Here is a 13,532-nt window from a genome sequence, read left to right on the forward strand (position 1 = left end):
ACAGTGGAGAGGAAAAAAACCCTTTGTGCCAATTTAGGGGAAAACCTCTGGTGGCCCCGGCGGAACAGACAGCCCCACTCCGGGCATACTAGCAATTGATAATGAGTAGCTGAAATGCCTAAGAGAGTGGTGTTGATGTAAAGGTGGACTGCAGAGTAGGACGACTGGCCCGTTGTTTAAATAAGTTGAATATCCGGGATAGCTTGGGCAGTGGAGATGGCAGCTCCAATTCTGAGGAAACGAGGAGTGTAAACTGAGAGTTGAGACCAGTGTTGGAGATTGAAACTCACAACTGAGGAGAAAACATGTATCTGGGTGCTGAAGTATCCACAACAAAGTGGATCAGTTTGAAGAGCAAAGAAAAAGCGAGAGGCTGTCAAGTCACTCAATTTTGGAAAACGGAATACAGACAAACTGGTAAATTGTGGCTCTTAGAATCTGCGGCAGTCAAACACATTGCATCCATAAAAGCATCCTTGAAGGGGTAAAATGGCCTTGTCTCGGGTAATAAGCGGAGAATGTTGGAGGAGACAGGCTTCCTGGAAGGAACACTTAGAGGTGCTGTCTCTGGATTCCAAGAAGTGCAAGATGGAGTGCTGGAATAGAAAGCAGTGAGGACATTAAAGAGACTGAAATGTGAGGGAGAGCTTAATCCCAGAGGTAAGATTCTGTTGCATTTGGAAAACAGCGAGAAGAGCTAGGTTAATATGGAAATAAAAGGCAGCCGGTGGAGTGGGGGATAGGTAGAGTGTGCAGTCCTGGCAGAAGAGTAGGCTGTGTGGGCAGATGGGGCTAAAGCATGTAGTAACATGTCCATTGAAGCTGGGTGGAGATTTGATTCTAGACGACAAAAGAATGTGGAACTCGGAACCTGAAGCAGAAAAAAGCTGAGATGGGTATGAGGATGAAGGATTTGGGTAACTGTAAATAGCATTGGTTGTAGCATTGGAAAGGCCAGGAAGGTGAGCTTCGCTAGAGCTGAAGGAAATCCAGGTGAGACAGCGAAGGAAACTTGAAATTAGGGGAAGAGGATCTTCCTTTATCGGTAATGGAAGTAGTGGATTTGATATCAGAAATAAGATTGATCACTGGTCCTGAGGTATCACAGACATGGATGGCAGCAACAATAGGGTAGAGCTCTAGAAGGGCTGGCGATTATACAGGGAGAGAGCGAAAACCACTGAACATTGAATATTACTGAAAGACTAACAAAAGCATTAGAAGGGGGAGGTCATGCAGAGTAGAATACCAATTCTTGTAGAAGAAATTAGCAGTTCTGAAGACGGAGTAGAGGTTCACAGTCTCATATCCATCCGAGTGTCAGCCGATGTAGTAACGTGGGTATTAAGAGACAACAGTTGTAGAAAGCGAGAAGATGGGAGAAAGATTTGGCTTGAGGTATAATGCAGATATCATAATTTTAATGTGCCGAATAGGATAGCAAATCATATTAGTGATAATTTCAGAATTCTATGAAAAAAGAGGGTGGAAGGTGAGCTGCGAATTTAACCATATCTAAATGATAGGGCTTTTCTGCTGGAAAGCTTACATAAAACCAATACCAAAAGGGGTGGTCCAGAATGACAAAGAGGAGACTCTAGGAAGGAGCCACCAAGAAAACCTTATGGAGATCAGCTTGAATAAAGGTGCCAATCATCTCAAGCTCAGGAGTAGAGGAAGGAATATTGGGACAAGAATAAGATGGAATTGAAAATGGGCCAGTTGAAACATGTTGAAGAATATCTAGAAGGTAGTTAACAAGAAGGGAACGAAGATCCTGAAGGGTGCGTTTCAGGATGGGAATACAAATGGGTGTATGTACTTAGAAGAAAGAAGAGAATCATTTTGGAACAACAGGACGAATCACTCTAGAGAGGGCGAGACCGTTAGGTTATGAATATATAAAAGGGGGCGTGCCTTAGGATAGGAAGAGTGGATAAATTACAAATTAATGCGAATTAATCCCTCATTCATTTATTTCCTTTTTTTTAATTATATACTGGTAGCATGCCCAAAGGTGTTGGGTAGCCAGTTGGACTCCTATAGGTTATTTTTCTCCTTACTAAGGAGTTTTTGGTTCTTCTCTTCTGTTGTCTTCTGGTCTTCTGTTCTGTATTCACAAAATGTATGGTTACTTGCATTGTTAAGCGCCTTGGGGGCAACCTTGTTGTGAAAGGCGCTATATAAAAAATAAATTGATTGAAATCGGTTCAAACTGAAAATTTAATTAGGCAAAATAAAGGGCCACTTTAACAAACAAAGATAAGCAGTAGAAGTCCACTAGTGGCATCAGAGTGGGTGGGAAGAACAGATGGCATCCCTGAAAATTGGAGAAATTCAAAATTAAATTGCCAAGAGTGAAACTTAAGAAGACGTGTTTCTTCTTCTTAAGTTTCTATGATTCCATGATTTAGAACAACTGGAGATCTCCAGATTCCACTGCTAAGTAATTGCGATCAAAGATGAGAGAAACGTAATTGACATCTTCACCTTCAAGGATTTGGCGGCGAAAGTGAGGGTGGCCTGAGAGCAGCTTAGAGTCTGAGGCTTTGTCTGTACTGAGGGTGGGGGATAAAAAAAGAGACTGGAGATGGGTGGGGCTGAAAGAGGCAGAGCTGAATGAAGGGAATTTTTAAGCCTGGACAGACGGGAGTTAATATCGGCTACAGAGCGAGAAAGTGGTTTGAGAGTTTGAGAAAGCTGCTGGGAATCTGCAGAGAAAGAGAAAGAGCTGGGTAGCTGTGGAGGAGGAGGCGGAACTGGAGAGTTGAGAGAAGGTGGAGCTGCAGGTACTGCTGTAGAAAGAGAAGGATGGAGGACTGGGTGAGCTGGAAAGAAATCGCATAAAAGTAGAAAAAAGGGGCTAAACGGTGCGAGTGAGGAGGAATAGGAATACATCCGTCAAACAGTGATCTGAGGAACCTTGGAAAAAAACAGTCCTTGTAAAAGAGACGCGTTGGCATATCCGAGGTGGTGCGGTGGTGTTTTGAACTACGTAATGCGAGAGGCTGGATGGGAGAAGCAGAAGCACCGGCGACGGGGGAGAGGAGGATTGGGTTGAAAATTAGAAGGTCGAGATGGCGAAACAGCGGAAAACAAACGGTGTGGAGAATCTTCAAGGTGGTGGAGGACAGAAAGGCAGTTTGGAGATAATGGAGAATTAGGCCTTCGAGCCATTATAGGTCTAGCATTCCGAATTCAAGTAAGTTGAATTAAACTCTAGATGTGTGTGTTAGCAGAGTTAGAGTTTAAATAGGAAAGAGATAATTGAATGATAGAGGAAGGGGTGGAGCACCCCCCGCTTCTCCCCTAGAACACCACCTATTGGTTTCTATCATATATTGGAAAGAGAAATGTCAAGTTTAAATTTGGATGCTTTAGAAAGCACACTTAATATATTACATTTCTTCCATCCTTGCATCCTTGTTTAAACCTGATCCCCGGTATTTTGTTTTATTTAGGGTTTGCCAGGACCAAAAGGAAGTAATGGCGAGAAAGGAGAAAGAGGGGATGACGTAAGTGGTCTTTGTGGATGTGATCCATACCATAATTAGGTGCTCACACCTGAAGAAGGCTCCACGGCCGAAACATTTCTTTCTTCTCTTTTCAGCATGGAGAAATCTATTACTTGTTCCCTTGCAGCCTACACATGCTGACACAGCTACCTACCTGAACTACTACATACCATAATTATTGTGAATGATAGCATTTTTTAATGAGTTGTCAGATTATGATATTTTGCATTGTTACCGAGCAACTCTGCTTGTGTATATGCTTTGTATGATTTTAGATTATTTGATAAGAACATAAAAACAAATACAAAAGAGAGGTCATTCAGTCTCATCTTGTTACTTGTTACTTACTGTAGTAGTTAAAAGTAGCTTTTTGAAATAAGCCAGGGTATAAGCATCAACAACATGGCTGAGTAGCTTCTTTCACATTCCCATAACTCATTGGATATAAAATCTGAGGATTTTGAATACTTGTAATATGTCCCCTGATAGCCAGATGTTAACAAAGAGAGAAAGATTAAATGTATAATGAAAACATATACATCTTATCTCATATCTGAAGAGTTCCAATTAATCTAACATGTGTTTCATGTATTTAGGGTGAACCTGGTCCAGATGGAGAGGTTGGAGAAAAGGTAGAGTTCAATTTAAAAAATAGATAGTAAATAGTATCCCTCCTTAAGTCTGTAAAGTCTCTCCTACATTTGGTTCATTCTCTTCCTATCAGAATGTAAAAGTATATTATTAATTCATTACCATTTGAGAAACAAATGAAGTGTTTTAGATATTTAAAGTTACAAAGCATATTTAAAACTACAAAACAGCCTTTTCCTGTGAATCCAAAAACAGCAGAATGGATGCTCTCAGTGTAAGTGATGTTATTTTCCCCTAATTTAACCTTATGCTCTTACATGTGAAATGTGCAGAGACCTCACTTGCTAGAATCATTGTTTCCATATTCAAAGGGATTTAATTAATGTGATGGTGTGATACTAAAACTCATTGTGAAATCTCATTTTGTCAGCACACAGCTTTTGGGTTGTATGCTAAAATTTGGCTTTACTGAGAGAGAAACAACACAATGGCAACATATCAAAAACCAGCTGTCATAACATGAATAACTTACTAGGGAGTAAGATTGATAGGAAAGATAAGGCTGTTTTTTTGTCTTGTAATCTGAGTCATGATTAATTCTCAGGGTGGCCGTGGGGAGAATGGACCACAGGGGCGTCCAGGAGTCAGGGGACCCAGAGGAGAGCCTGTGAGTTTGTCTTTTTCCTTTTCCATTATTTCAAGGAAAAATGAAGCCCTCCTCAAAAATGAAATTATACTGTGCTCTCATAATGTTATTGCAGAAAATGGCAAATGGCCTAATTGAACTCATTACCCTATTTCAGCTCTGCAACACAGTTGTCAAATGGAATGCACTAGCAATGTGTGATTAAGTACTTTGCACTTACTTAGATTTTTAATTTTTTTAGTTTTTTTTATATATAGAATAATTCGCTATGAATGTATGTGCATATTTTATGTGAAAAGGCACAAAATGCCAATCTTTTCCTGTCTTCTTTCACAAATACTGGCCCCAGAGGAACTTCACTTGTGTGGAAAGCTTGTGTAATGCCATCACTCACAAACCTAGGGTAGACCACCAGTCTAATTTCATGAGTGCCCACCTTTTTTGGAGGGGGATACCCTAACAATTACCATATTGTTATAAGTTGGTGGCACCTTTATCATATACAATCTGAGAACACCCCCCAAAATATTTGGTCTTTATGAAAGTGAGTGTGCAGTATATAATGTAGATAGAGCAACAACCTTTAAAATGGAAAGCACTGCCCAGACTCCCCAAATCTCCACATTTCCAATTTCATTCAATATATAATATGTCATACATGCCCATCAGTAATGAAAAACTATTATTATATTTTGGGTGGAGACCTATATTGTCTGCATTAGGTGAGTGTGTTTGAGCAATCAAAGAAATAGATGTTTTAGGAGAGGGTTATTGTTCCAAAATGCTAGTCATTGAAATGTCTACAATGAACTTATTTTACTTCCTTGTATTACCTAGGGTGAAAAAGGAAACCCAGGAGAACCAGGGCGTGAGGGACCAGTGGGAATAAATGGAGACCCGGTAAGAGACTGCTATTACAAAACTAATTGACTATTGTAAGTACAGCCCTTCTTCTTTAAACACTGCGCTTTAGCCTGTTAGAGTATAGTCCTATTATTCATTGAATAAGTGAGTGAAACAGGCTTCTGTGTGTCTGTGAGGAAGTTCTACCAAACCTGTTCAACAGTTCACAGCTAGGGTATTATTAATTAATTATGTTGGATTTTGTTGTGTGGTGGTTTTTGAAATGGGAGATTTATTTAACAATACTTGCTTCATTTATTGCTTTTAAATGACTAACTTTACCAGAATTGTCAGGAATACCAGCATGTCTTTTGAGTAATCATTTATGTTTTGAAGTGAGCAATTACCAACAAAGTAGATTTTAATAAAATATGTTTGCATTCCTTTCATGCGTTCAACTGAAAACAGTTAAAATGCTGCTGTCATTTACAGATGTATTAGTTTATAACATAACATCACAACTTTATCACACATTTACAGATGTTTATGCTCAGAGTTTTTGGCACTCTTTTTAGTTACCACTGAGTGGTTACTGAAAGATATTCAAGCATATCAGATAATAAAAATGGAGGAAATGTAATGCTTTTAAGGCACAGGCTGTTAATAACAGCATATAATGCGGAGGTGAGATTTATCTTGTGGTATGGAGAATAATTTGTGTTACAAATATAAATACATTTTAAAAAATCACTATAAAAATAAAACAAATGATGTTAATAGGAAACAAATAGATCTTTTGGATCTCTCTATTTTCTGTTCGTTAGCTTGCCAATAACAGACCTCTGTTTTTAGTTTTGTGTTTTTTAGAAAGTTACCTTAAACTGGAGAATACTTCTAAATCATATCAATCATAGTCTTTTTACTACAGAGAAATGTGTATCACTTTGATCATAGCTGACTCTTTCTTTTGCATTACACTGTAGCTGATGTCTCATTTATTATGTACAGTATGTGTGATAGTTTATACATTTTAATAAAATAGTTTAACATGATTCAAAAGCTGAAGTGAAAGCTATCAATAGAGCGAAAAGGCTATTTAAAAGAAAATAAATTTGAAATGAAAATGTATTATTTTTCACTACACCAATGGAGAGAAATATAATATTCTGTCGTCTGAGGAAAATAACAGGAAAACAGGAAACAGATCATGTGATAAAAAACTTTTATGATAATTTTAAAATTTAGACAAAAGCTATAGTGTCAGATACAAGAGTGAGAGCAACATATGGTTGTTATTCATATGATTCTGTAAACTCTCCTGTTAACCGTGATATAGAGATATAAGGAGATATAGGGACTTTGTGCTATAGCATTTAAATCTTGCTAGCAATTGTGTGATTAAATAAATGTTAACAGTCATTAATTAAAATTCACATTATCACAACAGTTTCTCAAACAATAAGTTGTAAGGTCTGTAAGGAATAGTAATCACTGTAATTGGGTACACTTGGCCTAGTAGACAACTAGGTTCACCTTTATATGTGAAAACACTAATACAAAAGTCTCAATACAAAAGTACCAAATGTTTAGTAAAGCTTTTACTGTAGGTATAAATTTCAACATTGATATCCGGACAGGAAGAAAAGAGAGAAAGGAACCATAGCGATAACCCTCGAGCGTTATGACCTTTAAACAGAATTTTATCATCAGGTGTTATTCTTAAAAACATGCAGCTCTCCCACTATGGTATTTTCTGGGTTTATTTTGTCTATGTAAGTTGAGAACTGTATTACTCCATTCTTACACACTCCCTCTAAAAAACAAAAACTCATTTTTTAATTTTAATTAAATTAACAGTGGACCTATACAGGTGATAAAATTCATTACTTAAAGTAAACATCTTAAGTTAGCTGTTTATTTAGACAAGGTGAGTTTAAAAATAATCTTAGCACTAGTGTGTGTATATAATGTATCCATACATTGTTAGAACGCCATTATTTCCTGTGAGACCAGTCAACTACCCCCAAAACAGACGGTGCAATGTAAGACACTGATGTGTGTTTTAAATGTTAATTAATCTCCTTTACTACTGGATATATAAAATATAAACCAGTGCTAAATAGTCCACAGAAGGAACAGACAAAGGTCGACAGTGAAAACTAGAAAAACAGTTTGAATTGAGTATGGATTGAAAGAAAGTTTGTTTTTATTGATTAAGTTTGGCATTATAAAAACTGCTAAAAATTACACACAGGGCTCGTTATGCATGGGGTTTAGATACATGTGGGGTCTCTGTGGTACTTTTTATTGGAGACTGTAGGCCTTGACAACTATAAGCATTAATTGACCATTCAGAGATCATTAATTCAGGTGAGCTACTGTATACAGTATACAGTAGCATTCAACCAACAGCTTCAACTGTCTGCTCCATTATCATCTTAGGATCCATAGCAACAATTAATGTTATGCAGCTGAGGCAAAATAAATGTTTTGCATTTAAAAACAAACAGATAATAAAGGATAAAAATCTGCTCATAGTACTGTTAGTAAAATACCTGTTTTATAAAGGAATATTTCCTTTCTGCTATAGGGTGAACCTGGTCGCCTAGGACCAAAAGGGTACAAGGGAGATGAGGGACCTGCAGGACCTGAGGTAAGTTATTAAAAAAAACATTACACAGCCTCCTACATCCTCTTTAAATCGTGTGAACTGATTGGAATGAAAACACATCATACAGTATGTCATGGAAACAGGAACCAGATACTTTTCTTCAAAGGCCTTCATTTCTACAACAAGGCCTTAGAGTGTCTTTCAGACACCACTGTTCTGCTTGAATTTGGACAAATAAGTCCTTATTTTATTCAGCCCTATCCACTGGGTTGACTTCTTTGATGAAAATGTTGCCATTATAATGTCATTCCATATTTTGAATTTATAATACACTGTTGTTATTAATAATAATAATTAATAGAAATATTGTCTGCATTTGTCCAAATATTAGAATATTTAAAATTAATATTAAAATTTAATATTTAAAAATAAATCAAATCACATTCAAATAATACAAATTCTCATATTGATGTCAAGATATTTCCAATAACAGCAGGGCTAAGTCTACTTGTTAAAGGTGTCTAAAAAATGTCTTGCTTTTCAGTTCCAAGATTTTCCAAATTGTGATTTTTCTAGAAGTGAAACAGACTTCCAAATCACTTTTTTTAGCTTAAGACGTATCTTAACCATTTTTATTTCAGGGCTTGAAAGGAACAAGAGGTCCCAAAGGCACCCCTGGAGATCCTGGACTGATGGGACAAAGAGTAAGTATCAGAATAGGCCTCACACCAAAAGCTTGCCAGAGATGAACGGAAAAGAAAAAGAAAATCAAAAACTGAATTTAAAATTTAAAAATTAAATTTTAAAATTGTAAAATCAAAATCAAAAGAATGACAGCTTGAAAAATTCACTCATGCAAATTATTTAGTCTGCATGTTTTACAGACTTGATTAGTAATTATTTACAAAATTATAAGGTTGAGTAAGTCCAACACAGACAAATATGTAGTTTGCAGAAACTATGTTTTACCTCTTTGAAGTACACAGGTCCATTTTTAAAAAGGTGTGTTTGAATGAAAAATTAAAGGCACTATAGTGCGGTATGGTGATGTAATGGATAGCACTGCTGCCTTGTTCCAGACCTAGTGTGCTATCCACGTGGAGTTTGTATGGTCTTCCTTTGTTTGCTGTGTTTTCCTCTGGGTGCTCCAGTTTCCTTTCACAGTCCAAAAACATACTGGTAGGTTAATGGGTTTCTGGGAAAATTGACCCTGGTGTTTGTGTGTGTGTTTGTGTCTTTGTCTGTGTGTACCCTGCAATGGACTAGTGTCCCGTCCTGACTGTACCCTGCCTTGTATACTGCATTTTTGCCCATTCTTCTTGGCTGTTTTTTTCAAGTTGCTTGGACAAAAGTTTTCAAGGTTTTCCACAAATCTTTCCACAGTCTCAGTCATGAGAAGCAAAACTATAACTTAATGCTGCTGCCTCCATATTTGACAGTAGTTCTGGTGTTGACTGAAGGATACAGTATGCTGTTTTTTCTTCAGATGCAACGCTTTGCATACATACCTCTTTTGTGAAGTGACTGTAATAGAGTTCACCCATTGACTTTTTCTCCTACTGTATGTCAGCTGCTGAACTCTGTAACTTTTTCAAATTCACCCTTGGCCTCTCACCATGGCATCCATAAACAGTTTCCTCCTAGATTGCTCACTAGGCAGTCTAGGTGTTCTCCACTTCTTAATGATCAAAATCACCACCTCAAAGACACACAAAGAGTCTTTAAATTTTTTATACCCTTCTTTTAGTCTGTGCCTTTCTACAGCTTCAATCCTGAATGTTTTTTGAAAGATCCTTGGTTTTCATGATTAAATCTCTACTTAATATTTTCTACCCAATTGAGGTGTCATTCAAAAGCAGGTCTGTGAACCATTATTACTGAGAGTTACAGAGAAAGGCCACTTAACTACAGTAATTGTGTGGTTTGTTAAGGTAATTTTATTTAAATAAATAAATACATTAAAATAGTTTAATTTAGGATCTCCACAGCAAAGATTTCTAATACTTATACAGCCTTGCATGACTTTTGCATTTTATCTTTCTATTTTGCTTAGAATGTTTGAAGTAGGTACTGTATATAACAAATATTAAGTAGGTTGCTGCATCAGCATGTATAGGATGCAAAGTGATGGTTTATTCCATTTTGTTTCAAGGCTTGTGGAGCCTTTTTCAGATAAAGAAGGTTCCACAGCCAAAATGTTGTGTTTCTTTTCTCCTCTTTTCAGCATGGAATAAACGTTTGCTTGTTCCTTAACAAATATTAATAGCTACTTCTGGAGTGTCATGACTGTGAGTTCTAAAGTAATAAGATGTGAAAACCATGTAAGAGTCTGAATACTTTTTATGAATACAAGGCACTCGGTGTTGTTTATTGAGAAAACATCCATCCACTCATTTTCTAACCGTTTCATCCAATTCAAGGTGGCAGGAGCCTATCCAGTTAGGCAACAGCCACAAGGCGTGATCCACTCTGGACAGAACACTGGACCATTGCAGGGCATACACAGGTCCGAAACTGAACCCAGGGCCCTATAGGTGCAAAGCAGCAGTCATAACGACTTTGCCACCATGCCACCCTATTGAGAAAACATGTTTTTTTCATTCATGAACAACAACATTCACTCTAGAAGTATTTTTTTCACACAATTAACACGCTCTATGAAATAAAATAGTCTAGTTGTTTTTGAATGTGACTGAAATCAAACACTGCTTATCACTGGTTTATCTTAACAGGGTAGTCCACTTAGTGAATATTATTTTATTTATTAGTTCAATGGGAAGAGAAACATGATACTTTCTTAACTGAAATAAGTTTAGATAAAACTAAATTTATCTGAGTTTTCTCATCTTAAGAGGCAAGAGCTGTGGAATATTAGGGTGGTTCTTCATCCTGCCTCTTGGGTTTTAATTTATTTTTGTTTATTTTTTATGGAATTGTGTTCATAAAAATGTGTCCAACTGCAATTTTGATCATTAGATACCTGTATTAGCAAAATGAATTTGGACTATAACAGCTGTTGTGGGAGTAAAGAATATGTGAGCATTATCTTGATTCTTGAAAATCTTTATACATTTTCATTAATGTTAGGGAGAAGATGGTTCCCCAGGCACTGGGACAGAAGGATTCCCTGGCTTCCAGGTAAAATTTTGTTTGCCTTGGGTTAAACTGCAGCGCCCTTATATCAAATTTTAAACGTGTTGCTTGATGATAGATTCTTGTTTGCTTGAGTCTCCTAGCTTCTTGCGTCATCTTAGTAGATGACGTTCACCTCTGAGTGTTAGATTTATCATTTGACAAGTTTGAAATTTTATGAAAGCCTGAGTATTTCCTATAAAAATCCTTAGAGAATAATAATTTAAATGAGCATTTTTTTCTCCTCAGGGTTATCCAGGACGTAGAGGAGAACAAGGATTAGAAGTAAGTCCTCAATTATGTTTTTCAAATACCATGATTCTAGTAGAAAAATTAATTTGTAAAGCCCTATCCATATTTACAATGCTGTGCAAAAGTCTTAGACATCTTCTGACTATTAGGTGCTAGAATGCTTCTTTGCTACTTTTGTGCCATGAAACACTTCTGTTTTTAAGGAGTATATGAAATTTACTAAAATGTCTCCATTAGCCTTAATTAAACTGAAACATAACTATCCTAAGTAAACAGTGCATGAACAGCCAATATAACATGAACTTTCATTATTTGAGCTATTCCATCACATTTAACACATTCTACAAATCAATCAGTCAAGATTTTACTGTTATCTTAAATTAAGGTGGGTCACCCAGTCTGGGTGGGACCCACCCAGACTGCAGGGGGAGCACCCCCTACTGGCACCATTAACACCTCTTCCAGCAGCAACCTTAGTTTTTACCAGGAGATCTCCCATCCAGGTACTGACCAGGCTCACACCTGCTTAGCTTCAGTGGGTTGCTGGTTAGTTGCAGGGTGATATGGTTGCTGGCAGATATAATTGCTGCTGGCACAATATTACCAGTATTAAAATAAATGATACAAAACTTAAAATCAGCCTTAATGTACATGATGTATTACTGTACTTTCAAAACCCAACTAAAGCAGTGCCAGGTATCACTAAACCTATCAGTCGTTACTCAAGTATATGTAATTATTCTATCAATTGGAATAAACGTGTAATGTTACTCCTGTGTGGGAATGACTGAAATGCTACAGCTCAAAATCCAATGCTTTCAATTAAAGCAACATCACAAAAATATCTCCACCAACCTAGCTATATTGTTTAAATTCAATTTTATCTCACTCTTGAAAACAATCAAAGATTATTTAAACTGCTGGATGAATTTACCTCTTTCAATCACTGGAATTATTGCCACAGTCAGGATGGCAATACTACCCAAAATTAATGACCTGTTCATAGGGATTACAATTCAACTCACAGCCAATTGGTTTAACACACTCAGCTCTATCATAACAAAGTTTTATTGGAAAAGAATAAAGCTATCAACCACACACAAACTAAGCTTATGGACACCTTAAGGCCCTTGATTGCCTTCATTGCTGTCTGTCAACCCATATCCAACCAAATAGTTGAATTCCTACCAGGACAATAAAATATGGACAAAAAATAGAGCAAGCTGAATGCAGGGAAGTATCTATCAGAGATTTACCATTTTAAGTAAAAATTGTTAACCACCACAACTGTTAAAAATTGGTACAACTGACAGCCAGCTAGAGAATTAATATAAAAAGGTCAAAGATTTCATCATATCCCCTTAATCCCCTTATGAAAATTCACCGATATGTCTTCAGTCCATTGAAACAAAAGGGCATTATGCATTTGCAGCATTGTTCAGAAAATCACATTCTTTATTTTTCAAAAGTTGGTCCAGGGATACGGTACTGAGGGAAAACAATATCTATAATATTTTCAACTTAAAATTAAGATCAAAGCAAAAATGGAGCAACACACTCCAATCTCCTCCACTTATCGAAAAAAATTGTAATGAATTTAAACTGTATAAACTCTAAACTAACATTAATTCAACTGTCTTTTTGAAAACATTCCTCTCTGCAAGAAATCTGCAAAAATACATTTAATATAATTACCAATACTGATTCACACAATGTACGGTAATTACTATGAGTAATGTTATTACATCCATGCCATCTGGCTTTGCCCAGACGTTCAGCAGTTATCTTTTGAATTAAGCATCCCTCTATTCCCTTCTCTATCTTTGCTGGGCGATCTTTCGGCATTCTACTACCCAGACAAAAATGCTGCACCTATACTCTGCCCTAATCGTCGCTAAGAAAACAATTTTTCTGTACTGGAAAAACAGAGACCAACTATCCA

At 36.8% G+C, this 13,532-nt stretch overlaps 1 protein-coding gene across 1 annotated transcript in view; it reads left to right on the forward strand.

Moving 5' to 3' along the window:
* col6a1 (collagen, type VI, alpha 1) overlaps nt 1–13,532 on the forward strand; it is a 64,776-nt gene that overhangs the window by 27,273 nt on the left and 23,971 nt on the right. Inside the window, exons 17-24 of the mRNA XM_015359273.2 lie at nt 3,462–3,515; nt 4,112–4,147; nt 4,711–4,773; nt 5,590–5,652; nt 8,186–8,248; nt 8,848–8,910; nt 11,294–11,344; nt 11,588–11,623. Coding sequence (XP_015214759.1) covers nt 3,462–3,515; nt 4,112–4,147; nt 4,711–4,773; nt 5,590–5,652; nt 8,186–8,248; nt 8,848–8,910; nt 11,294–11,344; nt 11,588–11,623 — 429 coding nt within the window. The remainder of the gene's footprint in view (nt 1–3,461; nt 3,516–4,111; nt 4,148–4,710; nt 4,774–5,589; nt 5,653–8,185; nt 8,249–8,847; nt 8,911–11,293; nt 11,345–11,587; nt 11,624–13,532) is intronic.

This window comes from Lepisosteus oculatus, chromosome 12 (genome assembly GCF_040954835.1).
Source record: "Lepisosteus oculatus isolate fLepOcu1 chromosome 12, fLepOcu1.hap2, whole genome shotgun sequence".
In the NCBI taxonomy this organism is placed as follows: Eukaryota; Metazoa; Chordata; class Actinopteri; order Semionotiformes; family Lepisosteidae; genus Lepisosteus; species Lepisosteus oculatus.